This window comes from Bos javanicus, chromosome 22 (assembly GCF_032452875.1).
Source record: "Bos javanicus breed banteng chromosome 22, ARS-OSU_banteng_1.0, whole genome shotgun sequence".
NCBI lineage: Eukaryota > Metazoa > Chordata > Mammalia > Artiodactyla > Bovidae > Bos > Bos javanicus.
In genome coordinates, this window is record NC_083889.1 from 709,724 (window position 1) to 734,427 (window position 24,704).

Consider the following 24,704-nt stretch of genomic DNA (forward strand, 5'->3'; position numbering starts at 1 on the left):
CCTTCCTCCCCCTGTACACATGCTGCTTCTCCATCACCTGCTCCCCCTGTACATGTAGCAGCTCCTCCAACCCCTTCTCCCCCACACATCTGCTCAAGTTTGGCTCCTTCATTTATTTCTAGCTGTTTCACCTCCCAAAGACCTTCCCTTTGCAAACAGTGAAAAATTGTACTCTGTTTTCTCTTTTTATCCCCACTTAATTTCTATCTTTAACACTGTCATCAGTAACATACTACATACTTTTGTTTTTATATTTTTTATTTCTCTTAACTGCAAGTGCCATAAGGATTTGAGAATTTCTGTTTTCATCATTGCTGTGTCCTAGGTGTTCATAACAGTGCTCAGTTCAGTTCAGTTCAGTTGCTCAGTCCATGTCCAACTCTCTGTGACCCCATGAATTGCAGCACGCCAGGCCTCCCTGTCCATCACCAACTCCCAGAGTTCACTCAGACTCATGTCCATCGAGTCGGTGATGCCATCCAGCCATCTCATCCTCTGTCGTCCCCTTCTCCTCCTGCCCCCAATCCCTCCCAGCATCAGAGTCTTTTCCAATGAGTCAACTCTTCGCATGAGGTGGCCAAGTACTGGAGCTTCAGCTTTAGCATCATTCCCTCCAAAGAACACCCAGGACTGATCTTCTTCAGAATGGACTGGTTGGATCTCCTTGCTGTCCAAGGGACTCTCAGGAGTCTTCTCCAACACCACAGTTCAAAAGCATCAATTATTCGTTGCTCAGCTTTCTTCATAGTCCAACTCTCGCATCCATACATGACCACTGGAAAAACCATAGCCTTGACTGGTAAATAGTAAAACTTCAGTGTTTGTTTGATTATCAATGTGAATTAAGTATTAATGTAATTAACAAGTGAATTAAGTATCAATGAAAAGTTAATACAGAAACATATGCAGTGTAAGTAAGCTGGCATTCAAACTTAAATTCATGGCCTTAATCTTTGTTAAAAGTTTAAAATAAGAAAGCGAGTTAGCTGACCCCCTTCTTAAAAGAGGTTCTGAAATTAATAAAATAAAGTCATAAAAAGCAGTAATGTATACATAATAAAAACTGTAAGTTAAACAAAGCAAAGAGAAAAATTGATTTGCAGATCTCAAAGTTAGTGCTTTGTAAAAAACAATAAAAGTAAATGGTATTGCCAATATATATTCAGAAAAAAACTATAATTGTAAAATATACATGTACCCTGTGTTCACAGGAGCACTATTTACAATAGCTAAGACATGGAAACAACCTAAATGTCCACTGACAGATGAATGGATAAAGAAGATGTTGTACATATATATACTACTACTCTACCATAAAAAGAATGAAATAATGTCATTTTCAGCCACCTTGATGGACTTCTCATACTAAGTGAAGTAAGTCAGAAAGAGAAAGACATTCATCACATGATATCACTTGTATGTAGAATCTAAAATATGACACAAGTGAAGTTATCTACAAAACAGAAACTGGCTCAGAGACAGAGAACAGACTTGTGATTCCCAAGGGGGAAGTGAATGGGGAAGGGATGGAGTGGGGCTTTGGGACTTCTAGATGCAAGCTATTATAAATAGAATGGATAAACCACGGGGTGCTACTGTATAGCACAGGGAGCTATATTCAATATTCTGTAATAAACTATAATGGAAAAAGATATGAAAAGAATGGAAAACCTTGCTGTACAGCAGAAATTAACACTACATTGTAAATCAACTCAGTTCAGTTCAGTCCAGTCACTCAATCGTGTCCGACTCTTGGCGACCCCGTGAATCGCAGCACACCAGGCCTCCCTGTCCATCAGCAACTCCCGGAGTTCACTCAGACTCACGTCCATCGAGTCAGTGATGCCATCCAGCCATCTCATCCTCTGTCGTCTATACATCCATAAAATAAATTTTCAAAAGTAAATTACAATGCCATTCCCATCCCAATAAATCTAACTGGTAAAACTAGGTAAAGAAAATATAAAATGATAACTGAAAACATTACATATCCATAGGAGATTAAAAATGACAAAGAACTATACCTGAAATGGAAAATTTTGGTAAGATAAGAAATGTATATTACCAAAGATGCATTAGAATACTGAAAATGTAAGTGGTCCAAAAAGCAAGCAAGAGTTTGAGGAAGTTTGCAGAGAGTTAATGTTCAGCTCCAAATTCATATGGTATCTTTGAAACTTTTTAAGAAACAGCTCATTTGAGTGCTTATGAGTTACTGCAAGTATAGAGAATTATAGAAATGTAGAAAAATTATAGAAATTATATAAAAAACAAAGCAATTTATTTTGTACAGCTACTGTAACTTGGAAATGAACACCAAAATAAAATTCTTTTGAATCATGTTTAATGAGCATAAATACAAAAATCTTGAGAGACTGAATTAAACAGTGTGTCAAAGAAGTAAACTACCATGTCCATCAGTCTACCACAGAGCAAGCTGTTAACAGTGCAAGTTGCATCAAGAAGCAATGATTGGCAGAGAATTCTGGGGAGAAGGTGGAATCAGAAGCACCAGAATTCTTTTCCCTCACCTAGACAAAAATTGTACTGGCAGAATCTGTCTGATGTAACTATTTTGGTAATCAGAAGTCTGTTGAAGGCTTAGAACTTCCAGGGGAAGACTTAGAGGGCAAACTGAAGTTAATTTTGGTCTTTATCAACTCTTGGCACAGTAGCAGCTACCTAACCCCTGACCCTAGGCCATATGGGAGGCAGCTGTGCACATGATCCTGGGGCAGCTTGTATGAGCCAGAAGCAAAAAGGACCCTGTCCTCCAAATATCGGGGATCTGTGCTCTGGTTGCTGTTTGCTGCTTCTTATTAAAGAGAGGGCAGCCACACTGTTGCAAGCCCTTCTCCCTCCAGCTGAAGTGACCTCCAGGAGATGTGAATGCCTGGTGCCCTTCCCCACGCGCCTTGGTTTTTCACCTTTCCCCCTCTTGGGAGCCAGTAATTAAAGATGAAAACATTCAAAAACAACTTCATATGGAAAAAAAATTACTCAGTGACTACACATCCCCAGGGAAAGGCTCAGAAAAGACCAAAGAACACCTTAAATTTATACCTCAGGCTTTTCCTTTGCACAGAGACAGCCTACAATAACAGCAACAAAAACCCAAACAGTAAGCAAAAACAAAAATGAAAAACAGTAGAACACTGGGGAAGTAATTTCCAGAAGAATCTGATTTCCCGAGTTATCACATTGTTCAATTCAAATGTCCAGTGATCAAAAAATGCATAGAAAGAAAGGAAAGTATGGTTCATCCAAAGTAAACAATCAAATCAACAGACTGTCCCTGAAAAAGACCTATAGCATGTTTCAATGCCACCCATGGCAGATTCATGTTGATGTATGGCAAAACCAATACAATATTGTAAAGTAATTAGCCTCTAATTAAAATAAATAAATTTTTTGGACCTATAGCACATCTTCTAGACAAATCTTTTAAAGCAACTCTCTTAAAGATGCTCAAAGAACTAAAGTAAGATGTGGAGAGAACTTAAAAAAAAATGTGTGAACAAAATAGAAATATCAGTAAAGAGATGGAAATCCTAAGAAGATATGAACAAAAAATTCTGGAGCTGAAGAGTACAATAACAAAAATGAAAAATTCACTACATGATTCAAAGGCAGATTTGAGCAGACAGAAAAAGGATCAGGAAATTTGAAGATTAGATAATGGAAACTATGTAGTCTGAGGAACAGAAAGAAAAAAGATTGAGAAAATTGAACAGAGCCTCAGACCTGTGGGGCCTCATCAAGCAAATCAACATAGGCATCATGGGAGTCTCAGAAGGAGAAAAGAGAAAAAAGGAACAGGGAATATTTAAAGAAATAATGGCTGAAAATGTCAAAAATTTGATGGAAAGCATGCATATAAGCATCCACTCCAAGTAAGAGGAACTCAGAGATCCACACCAAGACACATAATCAAACTTTGAAAAGCCAGGCACAAAGAGAAATCATGAAAGTAGCAAGGAGAAGAAAATCACAAATAAGGGATCTTCAATATAATTATAAGCAGATTTCTCATTAGAAATCATGGAGGCCAGAAGGAAGTGGGACAATATATTCAAATAAAAGAATAAAAACTGTCCATCAATAATCTGATATCTGGCAACACTGTCCTTCAGGTTGAGGGAGGAATTAAATCATTCCCAGATAAATCAAAGCAAAGGAGTTCATAACCATTAGACCTGCCCTGCAAGAAATGCTCAAGGGAGACCTGCAGGTGAAATGGAAATACAATAAATAGTTATTCAAAGCTGTGTGGGTAAAGGAAGATCTCAATAAGAGTAAGTACTTAGGAAATTATAAAGCCAATATTAATGTACCAGTGATTTGTACTTTACTTTTTGTTTTCTACTTGACTTAAGATACTGTTACATATAAAGAAGAAAAGTTATTAGTATAAATCTAGTATTACTATAATGTTGCTTTTTAACTCCCAAATCTTTTCTACATAATATAAGAAACTAATATATTTAAAAGAATTATTAGTTTATGTTTTGGAGATCAGACAACATATGAAGACATAATTTTGTGACATCAGCCACTGAATGGGGTGGGGACAGAACTTTAAAGGAGTAGTTTTTGTAAGTAATTGATGCTGAGCTGGTATAAATTCAAATTACAGCGAACCCTCTATGCCCACAGTTTCTGTGTCAATGGATTCAACCAACTGTAGATCAAAAATATTTCCAGAAGATTCCAAAATGCAAAACTTGGATTAGACACATGATGACAACTATTTACAGAGTATTTACATGATGTTAGGTATGATAATGGAGAAGGAAATGGCAACCCACTCCAGTGTTCTTGCCTGGAGAATCCCAGGGACGGGGAGCCTGGTGGGCTGCCGTCTATGGGGTCGCACAGAGTCGGACACGACTGAAGCGACTTAGCAGCAGGTATGATAAGTAATCTAAAGAAGATTTAAATGGGAGGATGTGCATAAGTTATATGCAAATACTACATCATTTTCCGTAAAGGACTTTGAGCATCCACAGTTGTTCATATCTTCAGGGGCTCCTGGAGCTGATGGATGACTGAACAGTGACAACAGTAGGATGTTTAATGTAATCTCCTTGGTTAACCACAAATAATTAGCTATAGAATACACAAAAAGAAATGAGAAAGGAATTAAACTTTGCTTTCAAAAGACCCACTAAGCATAAAACATTGCACTTCAAAAAAGCCACTATACACAAAAAAGTAAAAATGCAGAAAATGAGGGCCAAAAAAACCTGTAAAGCATGTAGAAAACAAATAGCACAATGACAGAAGTAAATCCTTCCTTGTCAGTAAATACTTCAAATGTAAATGGATTAAACTGTCCATCAAAACACTGAGATTGCAGAATGGATAAACAAGATCCAGATACGTATCTTTCTCAACTTATGATGGGGTCCCGATAAGCCCATCTTAAATTGAAAATAGTGTACGTCGGAAATGCATTTAACCTACTGAATATCTTAGCTTTAGGCTAGTTATCTTAAGGGTGCTCAGAACAGGTACACTAGCCTAAGCTGGCCAAAATCATCTAGCACAACGCCTATTTAATAATAAAGTATGAGTATCTCATGTATTTTATTGACTGCTATATTGAAAAACATTGGTTGTCTGGGTACAGAATGGTTGTGAGTGAACCAGTTCTTTATCCTTGTGATCACAGTGCTAACTGGGAGTTATGGTTTGCTGCCACTACCCAGAATCATGATAGATCTTATCACATACCACTAGCCCAGAAAAAGATTGAAATTCAAAGTATGGTTTCTGCTGAATTTGTATCACTTTCACTCCATCGTAGATTTCAGACCCCAAAGCACAAAGAGGTTGAAAATGAAAGGAAGGAAAAAATATTCCTTATCTTTAAATGGTAATCAAAAGAGCAGGCTGTCTATATTTTTTTTCTTAAAGAAAAAAAAAAAAGATAAGGCCTAAACTACTAAAATCATACTGAGAGTAGAAACATTCCAACAATTCTACAGAAATAAAAAGGATTATGTGAAAACAATTATAGAGCAAAAAAATATGGGCAAACTAGATAGGACAGCTTTCTAGAAACAAAATCTACGAAGACTAAATCATGAAGAAATAAAAATTTTGAGTAGTCCTGTAACTAGTAAGGAGATTGAATCAGTCATCAGAAAATTCCAAACAAAGTACAGCCTTGGACCTAATGGCTTCAATAGTAAATTTTACCAAACATTTGAAGAAGTAATATCAATCCTCCCCACCCCCCACCCCAAATCAAAAAGGTAGGAACATTTCCTGACTCATTCTGTGAGGCCAGCATTATTCAGATCCCAAAGCCAGACAAAGACACTACAAGAAAAAAGAAATTATAGGCCCTTGTCCTTGATCAACGTTGATGCAAAAATCCTAAACGAAATAGTAGCAAACAGAGTTCAGCATTTTAAAGGATTATACACCAATTTGGATTTTTCCTGGAATTTAAGGATGGTTCAACAGGCTTCCCTGGTGGCTCAGCTTGTAAAGAATCCACCTACAATGCAGGAGACCTGGGTTTGATCCCTGGGTTGGGAAGATCCCCTGGAGAAGGGAAAGGCTACCCACTCCAGTATTCTGGCCTGGAGAATTCCATGGTCTGTATAGCCCATGGGGTCGCAAAGAGTCAGACACGACTGAGCGACTTTCACTTCACTTCACAGCATATAAAAATTAAAGTAATACATCATGTCAGCATAATGAAGGAAAATAATGATTATTCAATTGATGCAGAAAAAGCACTTGACAAAATGCAACACACTTTCATCATCAAAACACTCAGCAAACTAGGAAGAGAAAGAAAGTACCTCATAAAGTCCAGACAGAGGTTCATGACATTGTACAGGAGGCAGTGATTGAAATCCCCAAGAAAAAGAAATGCAAAATGGTTGTCTGAGGAGGCCTTACAAATAGCTGAGAAAAGAAGAGAAGCAAAAGGCAAAGGAGAAAAGGAAAGATATACCCATCTGAATGCAGAGTTCCAAAGAATAGCAAGGAGAGATAAAAAAAATCTTCCTAAGTGAACAATGCAAAGAAAGAGAGAAAAACAACAGAATGGGAAAGACTAGAAGTTTCTTCAAGAAAATTAGAGATACCAAGGGAACATTTCATGCAAAGATGGGCTTAATAAAGGACAGAAATGATATGGACCTAAGAGAAGCAGAAGAGATTAAGAAGAGGTGGCAAGAATACACAGAAGAACTGTACAAAAAAGATCTTCATGACCCAGATAATCACAATGTTGTGATCACTCACCTAGAGCCAGACATCTTGGAATGTGAAGTCAAGTGGGCCTTAGGAAGCATTACTATGAACACAGCTAGTGGAGGTAATGGAATTCCAGCTGAGCTATTTTAAATCCTAAAAGATGATGCTGTGAAAGTGCTACACTCAATAAGCCAGCAAATTTGGGAAACTCAGCAGTGGCCACAGGACCAGTTTTCATTCCAATCCCAAAGAAAGCAATGCCAAAGAATGTTCAAAGTATCACACAATTGCACTCATTTTACATGCAATCAAAGTAATGCTCAAAATTCTCCAAGGCAGACTTCAACAGTACATGAACTAACAACTTCCAGATGTTCAAGCTGGATTTAGAAAAGGCAGAGGAACCAGAAATCAAATTGCCAACATCCACTGGATCATAGAAAAAGCAAGAGAATTCCAGATAAACATCTACTTCCATTTCATTGACTACACTAAAGCTTTTGTGTGGATCACAACAAACTGTGGAAAATTCTTAAAGAGATGGGAATACCAGACCACCTTACCTGCCTCCTGAGAAATCTGTATGCAGGTCAAGAAGCAACAGTTAGAACTGGACATGGAACAACGGACTGGTTCCAAATTGGGAAAGGAGTATATTAAGGCTGTATATTATCACCCTGCTTATTTAACTTATATGCAGAATACATTATGCAAAATGCCAGGCTGGTTGAAGCACAAGCTAGAATTAAGATTCCCAGGAGAAATATCAATAAGCTCATATATGCAGGTGACACCACCCTTATGGCAGAAAGAGAAGAAGAACTAAAGAGCCTCTTGGTGAAAGTGAAAGAGGAGAGTGAAAAAGCTGGCTTAAAACTCAAGGGAGGTGGGAGGGGGGGTTCATGATGGGGAACACGTGTATGCCCGTGGCAGATTCATGTTGATGTGTGGCAGAACCAATACAATATTGTAAAGTGAAAAAAAAAAAAAAGAAAGAAAAATTCAACATTCAAAAAACAAAGATCATGGCATCCGGTTCCATTACTTCATGGCAAATAAATGGGGAAACAATGGAAATAGTGACAGACTTTATTTTCTTAGGCTCCAAAATCACTGCAGATGGTGACTGCAGCCATGAAATTAAAAGATGCTAGCTCCTTGGAAGAAAAGCTATGACAAACCTAGACAGTGTATTCAAAAGCAGAGACATCACTTTGCCAACAAAGGTCCATCTAGTCAGAGCTATGGTTTTTCCAGTAGTCATATATGGATGTGAGAATTGTACCATAAAGAAAGTGGAGCACTGAAGAATTGATACTTTTGAACTGTGGTGTGGGAGAAGATCTTGAGTGTCCCTTGGGCTGCAAAGAGATCAAACCAGTCAATCCTAAAGGAAATCAATCCTTAATATTTATTGGAAGGACTGATGCTGAAGCTGAAGCTCCAAAATTTTGGCCACCTGATGCAAAGAGCTGACTCAATGGAGAAGATCCTGATGCTGGGAAATACTGAAGGCCGGAGGAGAAAGGGATGACAGAGGACGAGATGGTTGGATGGCATCACCGACTCAATGATTTTGAGCAAGCTCTGGGAGATGGTGAAGGACAGGGAAGCCTGGCGTCCATGGGGTCACAAAGAGTCCTGCTAGTGCAGGAGATGCTGATTTGATCCCTGGGTCAGGTAGATCCCCTGTTAGAGGAAATGGCAACCCACTCTAGTATCCTTTTCTGGAAAAATCCCATGGACAGAGGAGCCTGGCTGCCTACAGTCCATGTGATTGCAAAGAGCCGGACACAACTAAGTGCACACACACACACACACACACACACACACACACCAGAATACAGTTCAGCCATATAAAAGAATTAAATCCTGCCATTTGTGACAATATAGGAAGACCTTGAAGACAGTATGGTATTTGAAATAACTTAGATGAAGAAAGACAAATGCTATATGATTTCACTCCTGTAAAGTCTAATGAAACAAATGAGCAAACAATAAAAAAAAGCAAAATTTTAGATACAGAGAGCAGATTAATGGTTACCAGAGGGGAAGTAGTGTGGACAAATTGGGTGAAGGGGTCAACAGTGTGGTGATGGATGGAGACTAGACTTGAGGTCAGCGCTTTGTAGGACAGTAAGTCCGCTACATATAAACCTTCCAGTTGCGAACTTTCAAAGATGAGAATGTTCATTCTCACGTCCAGTCACATAAGTTATTTCATATGTCTGGTGTGCACTGTCGTGTCCGTCCATCCTCCACAAGTGGCTGTGCTTTTGTGTAGTTTGCAGTGCTGCATATAGTACAATAGTACAGTACATTCATTTCAAGCCCAGGTTGTCTGGAAGCAACTGGCTTAGTTCTTCAGAAGTAACTGAAGAACTGAAAGGATTCATGACATGGGAAATGGGAAGGGGTTTTCTTTATTTGAAGAGGTAGTTTTTGAGGCATGGGACCCAGATGTAATATGGAACATGAAGCTTGTAGCAACCATTTGGAACTCAATCCAGTGCTACCATGTCATCTATGATGAGAAAAAAGAGGCACTGGATCGTTTTTCCAAAAGGGTAGGAAGGGTAGGTAGAATTAAATCCAGCAAAGAACCAGACCAATGCCCTCGGCGTCAGGCATGGGTGAGAGTGCAGCTCGCCCTCCGTCTCTTATTGCTGATGACCCTTCAGCGCTGCCATCTCACACCTCCTCTCCCTACTCCAGTCAGCTCTTCTTGCCTGTTCACTCGATGCCAGACCCCGTATGCCAGGTGTTGTACTGTACTATTGAACTTCTGAAGGTGTGGTTCAATTTAAATGTTTTCTTTATTTTTGTGTTTGTTTCTTATGTATTTTTATGTGAAAAGTAGTAATATTTTAAACTTATTGCAGTACAGTACTATACATCTGATTGTGTTAGTTGGGTACCTGAGCTTGTTGGATTTACAAACAGATTTCATGTTCCATAATTTACTCTTGGAATGGAACTCCTTTGTATGTAGGGGTCTTACTGTATAGAAAACATGGAGCTGTGAACGTGCTGTTTTGTGTGAACCTAAAATGTCCATCGACTAATCTCAGTTTTAAGTCATTAGTTTATAACCAATAAACATTCTCTCTAGGTTTTTCTTAATTTTTAAAAAGATCACTGAGTAACTCAGTAGATGATAGAAAAATGGTAATAAAATTCAATATACATTTCTTATCAAAACTCAAAGTACTGATGTAAAGTGTAATATATCTAGCAAAATAAGGCTTTTTCTTAGTATAACGAAGCCTTAGACTATGTGTTTGGGGTCATTGGAGGTGAGGACCAAGTTCTCAGTGGTACACCTAAGCCTAGTGTTACCAGCTGTGACTTTTGAATGGAAATGTTTAGTAGTTGTCTATTAAGCTCACTTTGTACCATCGACCTGCTGCCAACAACATACTTAGTTTAACAGTACAAGTATTGCTATTAAAATTAGGATACTTACTAACAAAGTTTAACACTGTTCTAGAAATTCTTGGTCAAAGCATTAACACGAAAACATTTATTCATCAGGAAGGAGAAACACAACTGTCTCTCTTTGTAAACAATGTATCAGTATATATACCTAAAAAACTCCTGAAGGATGAACTGAAAAATATTTTTAGTAGCTGAGACAATTTTGGAAAATGAATGGATACAACATAAAAAGAAATTAAAAACCAGAAGGCTTAGAAAAGGAAGGGAGCAAGTTATGAAGTGGGAAGACTTGTCTGTTGATGATGAGAATGTTCTCTGCAAGAATTAGTTCAAGTGTTTTGGCTGCAAGTAACACACGCCCTAATCAGCCAGGTTAAAATCATTTATAAGAGTTACCTCTTGTGACAAAAAAATCACAAAGACAGGGGCTCCTGGTTTACCTCCATGCTTAGCGGCATGCAGAAGCTCAGGTCCCCCACCCCCACTGGCCATCTTTTGGCTCTGCTATATCCATGTGTCCTGGGCTGCAGGACGGACCCCTCAAGGGTTAAGACCCAGAAGTGTCCAGTGGAAAAAGATTCCCAGGCAAGTTACTGATATATAACGTTTTTGGCTGTCGGGAGCCGCGTTAGGCTTTACTGACAAAATGGAGGCACGGCCCCAACCCCCTCTCCTCATCTCACAGGCACGGCCCCGGGATGAAGATGTTAGGCCTTGTGATTCTGACTTGTTCTTTCCTTTCTTTGGTTGAGTTGACTGGAAAGAATGTTAAGGTGCTTATTGTTCTTGAGAGAAACATGAGAAAGCACAAAGCCTTTTTCAGTTGTGCCTAGAAAATAATCTGTTCAAAGATCTTTACAAAGAATGTCCAGGTTCAATGCACGATGCTGGATGCTTGGGGCTGGTGCACTGGGACGACCCAGAGGGATGGTATGGGGAGGGAGGAGGGAGGAGGGTTCAGGATGGGGAACACATAATTTTTTTTAATTAATAAAAAAAAAAAGAAAAAAACAAAACAAACAAACAAAAAAAGAATGTTCCAGGATAAGCATGTAGGCTTGAGGCCATGGGAAGGATTATTATCTGAGACCTGTTTGTGAGGGGAATGTTTATGGCAAAAGAAGTTTGCTGAGTTTAGGGTTTAGGATTAATTAAGAATAGCTAGAAGCCTTTTTAGGAGACAATGATCTTAAGATGCTAGGGGGAAACAGGATTTAGAAAGATAGGAAATAAACTGAGGAATGTAGCATGAGTTACAATGTAATCACAAGTTAAGTACAGTAAATCTGGGTGGGGGAAACTAAAAACGTCAAACCTCTGACCTAATGCTTTTGTCAAAGTATAAAAGAGAACCTGAAACTTGAAATAAACATGTAGTCCCGGAGAGGCTACATCAAGATGTAGTCCCGTACTATGAGTGAGAGGCTACATATCATCGCCGACACTGTCCATCTCTTCAGGTTGAATCCCTGGCTGCTGGAGCTGGACTCTGGCATTTGGCCATCAACCAAAAATCTATAAATTGGAGAAAAGTAATATATATCTCATAGTATCCAGGTGGTACTAATGGTAAAGAACTCTCCTGCCAGGGTAGGAGATGTAAGAGACATGGGTTCGATCTCTGGGTCGGGAAGATCCCCTGGAAGAGGGCATGGCAACCCACTCCAGTATTCTTGCCTGAAGAATCCCATGGACAGAGGAGCCTGGAAGGCTACAGTCCACAGGGTCGCAAAGACTTGGACAGGACTGAAGCGAGTGAGCATGCATGTATGCCTGTCACTCTGATACTGCACGTGCATGCATGCTTCGTTGCTCAGTTGTGTCCGACTCTTAGCATGCATGCATGTATAGTATCACTATGACGGGCATACATGCATGCTTAATTGCTTCAGTCATGTCCAACTCTTTGCAACCCTGTGGACTGTAGTCCTCCAGGCTCCTCTAACCATGGGATTCCCCAGGCAAGAATACTGGAGTGGGTTGCCATGCCCTCCTCCAGGGGATCTTGCTGACCCAGGGATCTAACCGTGGGTCTCTTACATTGCAGGCAGATTCTTTACCATCTGAGCCATCAGGGAAGCAAGTATTACTGTAGAGCTTAAGTATGGGTTTTATTCATTTCTTCACTGTGGTACTATGTCAACCAGGACATGTGAATGCTTTCCCCAAAGCCCAGCCCTTACTTATCTTGGAGTTTCATTTTCTCTCATTTTTTAATCTCTGTTTCAGTTTGAAAGTTATTCTCTTTGATAGAGAATAAGATTTGAGGTATTTTTATATTATTTTCTATTTTTTAAAAGTTTTTCTTGGAGTATAGTTGATTTACAATGTTGTGTTAGTTTCAGCTATACAACAAATTGAATCCGTTATACGTGTATCCACTCTTTTTAAGATTCTGTTCCCATATAGGCCATTACAGATTATTAATTAGAATTCCCTGTGCTATATAGGATGTCCTTATTAGTTATCTATCTTATGTATAGCACCCCAATCTCCCTATTTATCCCTCCCTGTCCCTTACTCCCTGGTAACCATGTTTGTTTTCTCCAATCTGTAACTCTATTTCTCTTTTGTAAATAATTTTATTTGTATTCTTTTTCTAGATGGTATTTGTCTTTGACTTACTTAGTAGGACAATCTCTGGGTCCATCTGTGTTGCAAATGGCATTATTCTGTTCTTTTTTATGGCTGAAGAGTCAGATATGACTGAGCAACTGAACTGAACTGAATATTCCATTGTATATATGTAATGCATCTTCTTTATCCTTTCCTCTGTTGATGGGCATTTAGGTTACTTCCATGTCCTGGCTATTGTAAATAATGCTGCCATAAACATTGGGGTGCATGTATCTTTTTGAATAATGGTTTTCTTTGGGTATATGCCCAGGAGTGGGATTGCTGATTGATACAGTAGTTCTGTTTTTAGCTTTTTAAGGGAGTTCCATTCTGCTGTCCATACTGGATGTACCAATTTACATTCCCGCCAACAGTGCAGGAGGGCTCCCTTTGTTCCATACCCTCTCCAGCATTTATTGTTTTAGATTTTTTAATGATGTCCATCCTGACTGATGTGAAGTGATACCTAATTATAGTTTTGGTTTGTACTTCTCTAATAATTAGAGATGTTAGCCATCTGTATGTCTTCTTTGGAGAAATGTCTATTTAGATCTTCTGCTATTTTTTGACTGGGCTTTTTATATTGAGCTGCATTGTATATTTTAGAGATTAATCCCTCATCCATTGCTTCATTTGCAAGTATTTCCTCACATTCTGAGGGTTGTCTTTTCATTTTCTATATGGTTTCCTTTGCTGTACAAAAGCTTGTAAGTTAAGTTAGGTCACATTGCTTTATTTTTGTTTTTATTTTCATTACTGTAGGAGGTGGGTCAAAAAAGATCTTGCTGAGATTTATGTCAAAGAGTGTTCTTCCTGTTTTCCATTAAGAGTGTTATAGTGCCTGGCCTTAACGTTTAGGTCCTTAAACCATTTTGAGTTTGTTTTTGTGTACGGCATTTGGTAGTGTTCTATTTTTCATTCTTTTACATGTAACTGTCCAGTTTTCCAGTACCACTTATCAAGGAAACTGTCTTTTCTCCATTGTATATTCTTGCCTTCTTTGTCACAGATCACAGGTGCCCATAGGTGCCTGGGTTTATCCCTGGGCTTCCTATCCTGCTCCATTGATGAATTATGATTTTAAAATGCTTTGAACTCCAGAGTCATGTGCCATGGAATCATGTGTATGTTTGGGGGACATTTTTGAAATGATCTCTCTCATCTGTGGCACATACCTGTTCTTGCCTGGCCTTTTTTCTGTGGTTTTCACATATACAACGTCTCCGTCACTCCACCTCCCTGAATGAGTCAAAACTGAGTGTGTCTCCTCTCTGTGTCTCTTCTCTGCGAGATCCTGGATATTCTGCCACATCAGTATGTTGTCAGGAGTTCTGCTTTAGCCAAATCAGCAAGCGTAGTGAGCGTCTGGGACACACACATCCTCCATGCCAGCCGATGCCCCCTCTAGCCCAGGAGCCTCATGCCACCCCAGGAGAGTGCAGCCTCCACTCCTGCTGTCTGTGCCCTCAACCAGTCTTTCTAGCAGTTTCATCCTTGTATTTGTTCACTTGAGGGTTTATGTTCTTGACAAGTACAGAATTTATCCACCTCCCATTTGTTGTTTCTTTACTATTCTAAGTACCTCTCCATCTCCATGCTCAGATGTTTTAACCCCACCCTTCCGGTTCCCATGTGATGAGACTGCTAACATAACTGTCCAGTTAAGTCAGACACACTTGTCATCGTTTCTCATTACCCTCCAGTGTGAGTGACGGTGCTGCACGAATGTTCCAGACATGCCCTCAGCACATCTCTGGTACAAAAACCACAGCCCTAGCCTGCCCCCACCCCCATCGCTTGTGATGGGGAGGTGGAGTCGTCCCTTCGAATGCTTCTATCCTCAGGGGCAGCAGGTAGGCTTGATGCAGGCCTGCTGGGCATCAGAAGCAGGCATGTCTCAGGAAGCTGCCACACGTGTTCAGCGTGGTGTAGCAGAGGCGAGTTCAGGCACCATCCCTCCCTCCTTCCATCGCTTATCTGTCTCATGGATGGGATGTCTGTCGCAATGCCAGATGCTGGTTTGGGTTCTAAGAGTCCCAGGTGAGTTAAATCCTCTCCTTGTATGCAGAAGTTCAAACTGTTCTACTACACAGTGGTGCCCAATATGTGGATTCTTTTCTGAGTGCCAAGAGGACAGGGGTCCTAGTCCAGTCAGGATTGTGGTGATAGTCAGTGAGCTGTGATTCTGATCTGAGGCTTGAAAGATAAATGGGAATTAGTCAGATGAGAGGCTGAGGGGTTGGGGATGGTGGTGTGAAGATGGCCCAAGACTTTGCAGGAGGAATGATCTGCATGTTTTAACACTAGGAGCTGCTTTCTGATGAGGGTCTGGAAGAGGTGAGCAGGATACAAGCAGTTGGTTGTTATTGGCAGGACAGTGGGAAATGAGACTGAAATAAGTAAGGACCTGAGGATGGAGGGCCTTTCACCCCTAGTACAGGAACTCAGCTCACAGCCCTGTGAGTGAATTGGTGGCTGTGGTGACATAGGATGTTCAAGTCATGGGTGGGAAGATGAGCTGCGTGTCTGCTAGAGTGTGTTTGAGAAACCTGTCTAAACCTTGAGAAGCAGCCTGGCTGGAGGAGGTGGATGTAGGAATTTGGGATCTGAGCTCTGATTAAACTGTGTGAGGCAGGTAGTGTATGGAGGAGAGAACACTAGAGCCCACTCTGAGCTGAGCTGGTTGTACAGACACAGGGAACAGATGGAGTCACTTAGGAGAGCTGCAGAGACCTGGTGGCCCTGGGCTTGCAAGCCACTTGGTCTTTCTCAGGTGGTCATCACCCCTCCTTTCTTTATGGCGAGCCGGATTCTTCTGCATCCCAAGAAAAGGTTGGCCTGGCTCATCTCCTCCTCCGTTAGTGGCCAGTGAGCTTGGTGGAGTGGCAGCAGGGTCACTGTGAGGAAAGCGTGGCAGCATCAGTGGAATGGTTCCCCTCAGGTGGAGCTGCTATAATTGACTAATGTTTGCTGAATCTGGGGTTCCCTCTCAGATCTCACCCAGACTGTCAGGGAGGAAAGAGGATGGCAGTAAGGAGTAAAATGACTTCTGCTCTGTCGAGAAGCACAGTGTGGTTGGGATAGAGTGCAGCCCAGCGCAGCCTGGCTGGTGACAGCCCTGAACTAAGCCCTCAGTCCTGGGATGCTGCTCAGAATGCAGGTCTAGCGTATCCCCAGCCTTCCGTAGTCTGCTGTCCCTCTGCAGCTGGAGGGAGGCCCATTTCATCACCCTGTTGTGAGAACGTGTCACCGTGGAAAGAGCTTGGGCTTCACAGGACAGTACTCGGTTCAATTCTGGTGCCTCCACATAGTAGCTGTGTGACCTTGGCAGGTTATGTCTTGCTGAGCTTCAGTGTCTTCAAGAATATGGATGCAATAGCAATACCCTTGCTGTGCCCACACCACGCCCTTCCCACGTGATAGAGGTACGATGCAGATTGGCATTAACACTTGAGAAGACAGCTGGGCAACTGAGTGGCTGCAGTTGTTTTACTCACATCTCCTGATCCTTTCCTCTCTGTCTCCTGGAGAAATAGTCTTCCTCTGACTCTGCTTCTTCACAGATTCTCTATTTTCTTTCTCTAATTAAACCATCTACCATAAGGCTTCAGAATGTAAGGGCTAGTTCTCTTCCCCCACATTCCACCCCCTGTAAGATAGAGGGATGGTCCTGGTGTCCCGTTGGCTCCTGACCTTCACTTTTATGTCCTTACAGTCCCAAGAATCCCAAACCACACACTGAATCCCAAACAAACTGGTTCTTCCATTCTCTAACACCATTTTGCTACCATCTGTGACCATCTCTTCTTTGAGGACTTGGGAATCTGTCTGCTCAAATCACCAACCCCCATGGCCTGCAGTGCACGGGCTGCCTGTGTGAGCACCTGGGCCTCCTTCACGCAGGGGGCTGTGGGTCCCTGTGCTGCCGCTCTGAGCTACTGCCTGTGCTCCTCTGCCCATTCGACGGAAAATACTAGGTGCCCTCCTGTGTGCCAGGCTCTTTGCTAGACAGTGGGGTTCAAATTTTGAACCAGGCATATAAGGTCCCTAACCTTCATTGAGCTTATATTCTCCCTAGAAATTCTCTTGGAGAAGGCAATGGCACCCCACTCCAGTACTCTTGCCTGGAAAATCCATGGATGGAGGAGCCTGGTAGGCTGCGGTCCATGGGGTCGCTAAGAGTCGGACACAACTGAGCAACTTCACTTTCACTTTTTACTTTCATGCATTGGAGAAGGAGATGATGGCCCACTCCAGTGTTCTTGCCTGGAGAATCCCAAGGACAACAGAGCCTGGCGGGCTGCCATCTGTGGGGTCGCACAGAGTCGGACACAACTGAAATGACTTAGCAGCAGCAGCAGAAATCCTCTCTTTACTATATTTTTGTCCCTAACTGTATAAACATGTTCAAGCACTTCCTGTCCTTAAAAATACTTCTGTCTTAAGAATATACAATGGGGAAAAGACAGTCTCTTCCATAAGTCATGCTGGAAAAACTAGACAGCTACATGTAAAAGAATGCAATTAGAATATGTTCTCATACCATATGTAAAAATAAACTCAAAATGGATTAAAGACCTAAATGTAAACCCCCAAATCATACAACTCCTAGAAGAGAACATGAAGCAGGACAGTCTTTGACATAAATCACAGCAAAACATTTTTTTGAATCTGTCTCCTAAGGCAAAGGAAACAGAAGCAAAAATAAACAAATGGGACAACATCAAACTAAAATGCTTTTGACAGTGAAGGAAACCATCATCAAAACAAAAAGACAGTCTTCTGAATGGGAGAGAATAGTTGGAAATCATATATCTGATAAGGGGTTAATATCCAAAATATATAAAGAGCTTATACAACTCAAACAAGTAACCAAACAACCTGACTTTAAAATGGGCAGAGGATCTGAATAGACATTTTTCTAATCACCAGTCCAGGTTCGATGCAGGATACCGGATGCTTGGGGCTGGTGCACTGAGACGACCCAGAGGGAGGGTACGGGGAGGGCAGTAGGAGGGGGGTTCGGGATGGAGAACACATATATACCCATGGCAGATTCATGTTGATGTATGGCAAAACCAATACAATATTGTAAAGTAATTAACCTCCAATTAAAATAAATAAATTTATATTAAAAAATAAAGATAATTACGTGAAAAAAAAAGAAGAAGATACGCAGATGGCCAAGGAGGCACATGAAAAGATGCTCTACATCAGCAGTCACCAGGGAAATGCAAATCAAAGCCACCCTGAGGTATCATCTCACACCTGTCAGAATGGCTAAGTTGACAAGTATGTGGAGAAAAGGGAGCCTTGTTCACTATCGGTGGGAGTATAAGTTGGTGTAGCCACTATGGAGAACAGCATGGAGCTTCCTCAAGAAACTAAAACTAGAGCTTCCACATGACCTTGCAGTTCTTCTCCTGGGTAAACATCCAAAGAAAATGAAAACACCAACTTGAAGAGTACGTGCACCCCAATATTCTGTGTACAGTAGCCAAAATATGGAATTGACCTAAGTGTCCATCAACAAATGAACGGCTAAGAAGACCTGGTGTGTGTGTGTGTACCCACACAATATGGGCTATTACTCATATAAAAATAAAATTCTTTTTTTTATCACTCATAAAAAAAAGAATGAAGTTTTGCCATTTGTAACAACATGGATATAGACCTGGAGAATATTATGCTTAGTGAAGCAAGTCAGAGAAAGACAAATACTGTGTGTTACTACTTGTATGTGGAATCCAAAAAATAAAACGAATGAATATAACAAAACAGAAGCAGACTCACAGACTTAGATAACAAATAAGTGCTTACCAGTGGGGAGAGGGACAGAGGGAGGGCCAAGGTAGGGGAGGGGATTAAGAGGAACAAACTGCCTAAAAAATTAACAATAAGGATATATTGTACAGCACAGTGAAATATAGCCATTATTTTGTAATAACATTAAATGGAGTCTAATTTGTAAAATCTTGAATCACTATGTTGTACACTTGAAACCTAACATAACCTTTAAATCAACTATGCATGCAAGCCTCCCTGGTAGCTCAGACCATAAAGAATCCGCCTGCAATGCAGGAGACCGTGGTTTGATCCTGGGTTGGGAAGATCCCCTGGAGGAGGGCATGGCAACCTTCTCCAGTGTCCTTGCCTGGAGAATCCCATGGACAGAGGAGCATGGCGGGCTACAGTCCATGGGATCACAAAGAGTCAGACACGACTGAGCGACTAAGTACAGCACATGCATGCATGCTAAGTTGCTTCAGTCGTGTCTGACTCTTTGCGACCTTTTAGACCGTAGCCTGCCAGACTCTCCTGTCCATGGGATTCTCCAGGCAAGAATACTGGAGTGGGTTGCCGTGACTTCCTCCAGGGAATCTCCCCAACCCAGGGATCGAACCTGCATCTCTTAAGTCTACTGCATTAGCAGGCAGATTCTTTACCATTAGCACCATGTGGGAAGCCCTAAATCAACTATACCTTAATTTAAAAGTGTTTTTAAAGAATAAAAGAAACACACCTTCCCTTATCCTGCACCCCTTTAGCCAACACCCATCCCCTCTCTGGTCTTTGCCCCTTACCCTGGAGCAGCTCTCTGCCCCAGCAGCTGGGCCTCTGTGCCAGCCTCAGTGCTGAGACTACTGGCAAGAAGTATGAGGGTCCTCTTCGGGGAGCACATGTAGTACTGCTCGTTCTGCCCTCTCCTCCTCCTCCTGGTGACAAAGCTCCTGCCTCACCGTTCCACTTTCCGCCCAGCCTCCTCTTCTTCTCCTCGTCCACCTGAACCACCTGTGTCTCTCCTGTCCGGAGTCTTGGTCCTCTCCTCAGTCGCCCTCTGGCTCCCTCCACACGCTCTTCCTTGGGTGGTTTTGGCCACGGCCACGTCTCTGCTACCACTTCCATACCAAAGGCTCCCAGAGCTGCTCGGACTCCTCCAGACCCTGCCCTTCTGTCCCCTCTCTTGCCAGGTGGCCCCTCCTCAACACTGGAAGCGGGGTCTTTCGTAGGCAGGCCTCTCCTCCCCATGGTCTTCACACTCAGCTGGTCCCCGGTCCTTGGATACGCCTCCTGAACCCCTCGGTCTCTCCTCATTTCTTGTCTCATATTCAAAGGTTTTTTTTGTGTCTTTCCTAGGCTATTACATTAGCCTCTCTTTTTTATCTTTAACTTTTTCTTTGTATTAAATATACAGAGATTCAAAGATAATAAACTATCTTTGCCCTTGAGAGGTAGACGGTCCTGGCTAGTCATGGGCTTGTGAACAAACACATCTCCTGGCAACAGGAAGACGCACCACTAAAAGCCTGTTTGAGAGGAGGAGCGGATCGAGGTCCATCTGTGGCTGATGCGCTCCTCCTGACACCCCAAATGCCTCTTTGACTGTATGTTTCTGTCCTTTGCTCTCCTTCAGCACATTTGTAGATTTCCAAGACATCCTGCACACATTGGTGGGCATCTTTCCAGGAATCTGAACTTTATTCAGTTAAACTGTAGCAGAGGGAGATTTGCACAAAAAAAGACCCCACATAATATACAGGCAGACACTACCTCTCTGGTGCCCGAGCATCCCCTGGATTGAATGAGGCCTAATTCAGATGCATCTGATTCACTCGTGAACTTAGCTAAGCCCACGAAAAGCCCGCAGCCCACGATTTCTTTCTTGATTCTTTATTTAGTCAGTTTCCTATCACATTATCAACATGATCAGAAAATGCAGATCCAAGAAATAGGCTCAACACAGCAGCTCGGGTATTTCTACTGTTAAACGAGATTTGGGGCTAGATATTCCCTCTTGTCACCATCTGTGCACTCTTGCCTCCTGTGTCCTGCACCCTGGGCTGCAGCAGGGCTTAGCCTGCATGTACAGCCTCTCCCTGAGACAAGGGAGCGGCATCTTTCTGCAGCACCCAGGGCAGGGGAGAGCCCACAGACCTGTCAACGCACCCCACTGACTTCAGGCCCCTAGGCTGTCTCCCTGTCTGGGAATTTGGTTCACCTGGATGACAGGTGCTCTGCCCAGAGTAAATGTTACCCAGCAGGTGTGAGCACAGCTCATACTTCAGCACACTGTTCTCAGAAACTTTGTGGAGGGGCCTGTGGTGCTTCTAGCCAAGAGCTGGGAACCCCCGGTCCTCTTCTCAGTTCTCTCTTAAGTTGGCTTACCTTTCGGCATCCTGGTTTTCCAGGCTCTCAGGGCTGCTGGGCCGTCTGTGTTGATAATTTTCTGGTGCATGTCCCCAAGTGTTGGCAAAGCTCCTCTGGTTGTCCCTCAGTTGTGGGTTGGCCTCCACCGCACCTGACCCTGCTATCATCCCTCCAACACTCGGGCACCCTCGTGGACTGAGGTGCTTTCTGGCCGTCTGCCCTGTGAAGGAGCCGCTTCAGGAGGCTGGGCCAGCATCTCACCTTTGCTCATTCCCTGCACCCTGGTGCCCTCCTGTGTCTGGGCTTGTTGGCCTGCGATACACGTCCGCTAAGTGCATGACCGAGGCAGTGGTCTTCACCGGGGCACCCGGCCGGGCCGTGCTCTCATCTGCTTGTTTGTCTTTCAGGAGCCCAGCCGCTGGGGCTGCCATATTACACCGACCCCGGAGGATCAGGGATGAATCCTGCTGGGAACCCCGTGGCGATGGCTTTCCAGGTCCAGCCCAACTCATCCCAGGGAAGCACGGCCTACCCACCACCTCCTTCCTACTGCAACACGCCCCCACCCCCATATGAGCAGGTGGTGAAGACCAAGTAGCCGGGGGAGCTGCCAGCACCTGCCTGTGTGACGTGGCCGGGAGGCAGGGCGAGGCTGTCGCTTGCTCTCCCTGCTCCATCACTGCTCACTTCCAGGAAAGGTCTTATGAGCCACTGAGGGCAAGTTCCTTTTTGATATCTTCAAAGCACAGCTTCCTCTCGAGTTTTCCTTGGAGGACCAATATTTCAATTCACCCTATGTCTCCTCTGTTGCTTCTGTTTCCAACGTAATCTGTGCTCTGGCTGAGTTGACAGTCCTGAGGGTTGCCCCCCTGAGCTGGCTGCCCAGGCCCATGGGGGGAGACCCCGGCGGAAGGCCAGGCAATACGGGTGAGTGCCTGGGAACGTGAGGGGGGCACGTAGCCCAGGCACCCTGCACACGGCAGGCTGCCGGCTAAAACCAGGCCCCGCAGAGCCAGCAGTTTCCTCTTCCAAAAATGATGACGGGGTGCAGCCTCTGAGCCCCTTCTTCCCCTTCCCTTCCTGAAGACCAGAGCGCTGCCCTTGGTACCGCCAGGGCTGGGAGAGCACTGGTGTGCTGTACCTCAGGGAGATGGGGCTCTAGAATCAGGCCAAGTTGATGTCTGTAGTTCCCCGAAAATCACTAAGGGAAGGTATTTAAATTCATGGGAAATTGCCTCCTGCCTCAAACTGGACATTGCATTCCATGAGCTCTTGGTCTGACCTGGGAGGAAAATGGAGCTGTTTTCAGTGCATCTGGGGAAGGTGGTGTGGAGTCGTGCTCTGAGGTCAGACTCAGAGTCCTTCCTGGGTGTCAGTAGTTCTCTGGCCTGTGATCACAGCCAGGCATCTCTGCACCCTCCCCTGAGACAGGCCTGACAGTGTGTTGTAATGGACACCTTCAAAGCAGAGAGGTACATCCGGCTGGGAAGCCACCTCGGCCCCTGGAGAAAAGTGTCCCAGCGGAGCACAGCCAGTGGCTTGAGCCTGGGTGGGCAAGCCTTGGCCCTGCCTGACTGATCTCAGCGGGTGTATGCCAGGCTCTGCAGAGGAGAAGCTTGCTAAGAAAAAGACAGGAACACAAAACCCCGGGACTGTAAATAGATCTCTTCCAAAAGGAACGAATAGATTTTACTCACGAGTTAATCACAATTAGAATAAAGATGTGGTTGGAAATGCAAAACTGGCTCAGAAACCTCTCTGGCCCTCGAATCACAGGCAGTCCTGGATTGTTAGGGGACTGGAGTTCTGCTCCTCTACGTAGGTTACGCCCACCATCATGTACGTAAACCCAGATTGAGACCTGATGGGTCATGTGTAGGAAGGGCAAAGCATCGTAGCGGAGACATGTATGTACAGTAATGGGGTGGGGGTGGGGGTGGGGTGCTTATTTTTGAAATGAAGTAATTAGAGCCTTTTGAGAGGTTGTCAGTCATTGAACTTGAGCATCAGGACATCTCACTAGAGTGATACTGAGTGTTTTCATTCCCCATTCCTTGTCTCCATGTCCCTGCTCTGCTGGAGTAGGAGTGAGGAGTCAGGATGGAGAATCTGGGAGCCTCCCCAGGGACTCCACGGGACACTCTTGGAGCCAGATGAACACTGGAAATAGTCTGAACATAGATGCTGCTGCCGGTGCTTTTGACCACTGAGCGTGACCTCTGAACTCCTGTCCCCAACTTCAGTCCCTCCCCACACTCAATTCCTTGATCTGAATGAGCAACAAAGCACAACATTTGCTGTTTACAACCCAGGATAACTACACGGGTCCAGAAGTTTCTCTTCCTCCAGGCCATTCGTTTGGCATTTTCAGCTCCAGTTTCTTCCTTTACAGTTCTGATGAGGAAGCGTCCCAAGTTGGAGTTGGTGCAGCTACATAGGCACCCAAATGTCCACGATGAAATTTGTTTTGGGTTTTTTTTGTTTTTGTTTTTTTTTTTATAGCAAATGATCTTAAGAGACTAGATGATTTAGGTAGCACTCAACTATTTTATATTCATGCTTGTGTGAGATAAACTCTGTTTTCCCTTGAACATTGGTGAGAACCCACTCAGTGGTCAGTGTGTGTGGAAATTCCTTCTACAGTGATATTTCCTGCCCACTGTTCCCCCATGCTGTCGGTGGACAGTGCCCACTGCTTGGAGCCAGTCCAAGCCAACTTCTGGTGTGTGAAGTCCCATAGAGTCCATGGCTAGGAGTGAACTGGGAGTAGATCTATGCATGCTTTTCCTCTTGTAACACTTGGCTCATTTGTCTTTTTTGTTCTTTTGATAGGGTCATGTTTCCTATGTATGCACAATAAAAATAAATTTGGGCGTGTGCTTTGAATGTTTCGCTGGGGAGTAGCAAAGAGGGTAAAGATGAAGTTTCTGAAGGACAGACAGCAGGCTCTGAGGTTAGCTGAGTGGGGGTGGAATAGGTGGGAATGCAGTCTCAGGAGAACTGGAAATAATATGCTTTCCGAGAATATAAGGAACTTTTGTTTCACCGACACATTAAAAAACTCTAGCTAAGGAAAAAATATCTGAAGTAAGTAGGACGACAGAAACCCTAATTACATAAAGTCATAGGTAGTACTGGTATTAATTATCTGCGGGGCTGCCTGTGCTCTGTATAGGTAGGGGGGCCTTGATTTTTAAATCTGACTCTATTTGGTCAGAAACTGTATTTCTCTCACATATCTATAGCTGCTACAGTTAGGCTGTATTTTAGATGAATTTCTAACT

At 43.0% G+C, this 24,704-nt stretch overlaps 1 protein-coding gene across 2 annotated transcripts in view; it reads left to right on the forward strand.

Annotated features, from left to right (window-relative positions):
- Nucleotides 1-24,297, forward strand: part of VOPP1 (VOPP1 WW domain binding protein) — a 175,474-nt gene extending 151,177 nt beyond the window's left edge. For both annotated transcript variants that reach the window (XM_061395687.1, XM_061395686.1), the window contains one exon: nucleotides 21,828-24,297. In XM_061395687.1, the coding sequence (XP_061251671.1) occupies nucleotides 21,828-22,018 (191 nt within the window). In that variant the 3' untranslated portion in view covers nucleotides 22,019-24,297. The remainder of the gene's footprint in view (nucleotides 1-21,827) is intronic.
- The last annotated feature ends 407 nt before the right edge of the window (nucleotides 24,298-24,704 follow it).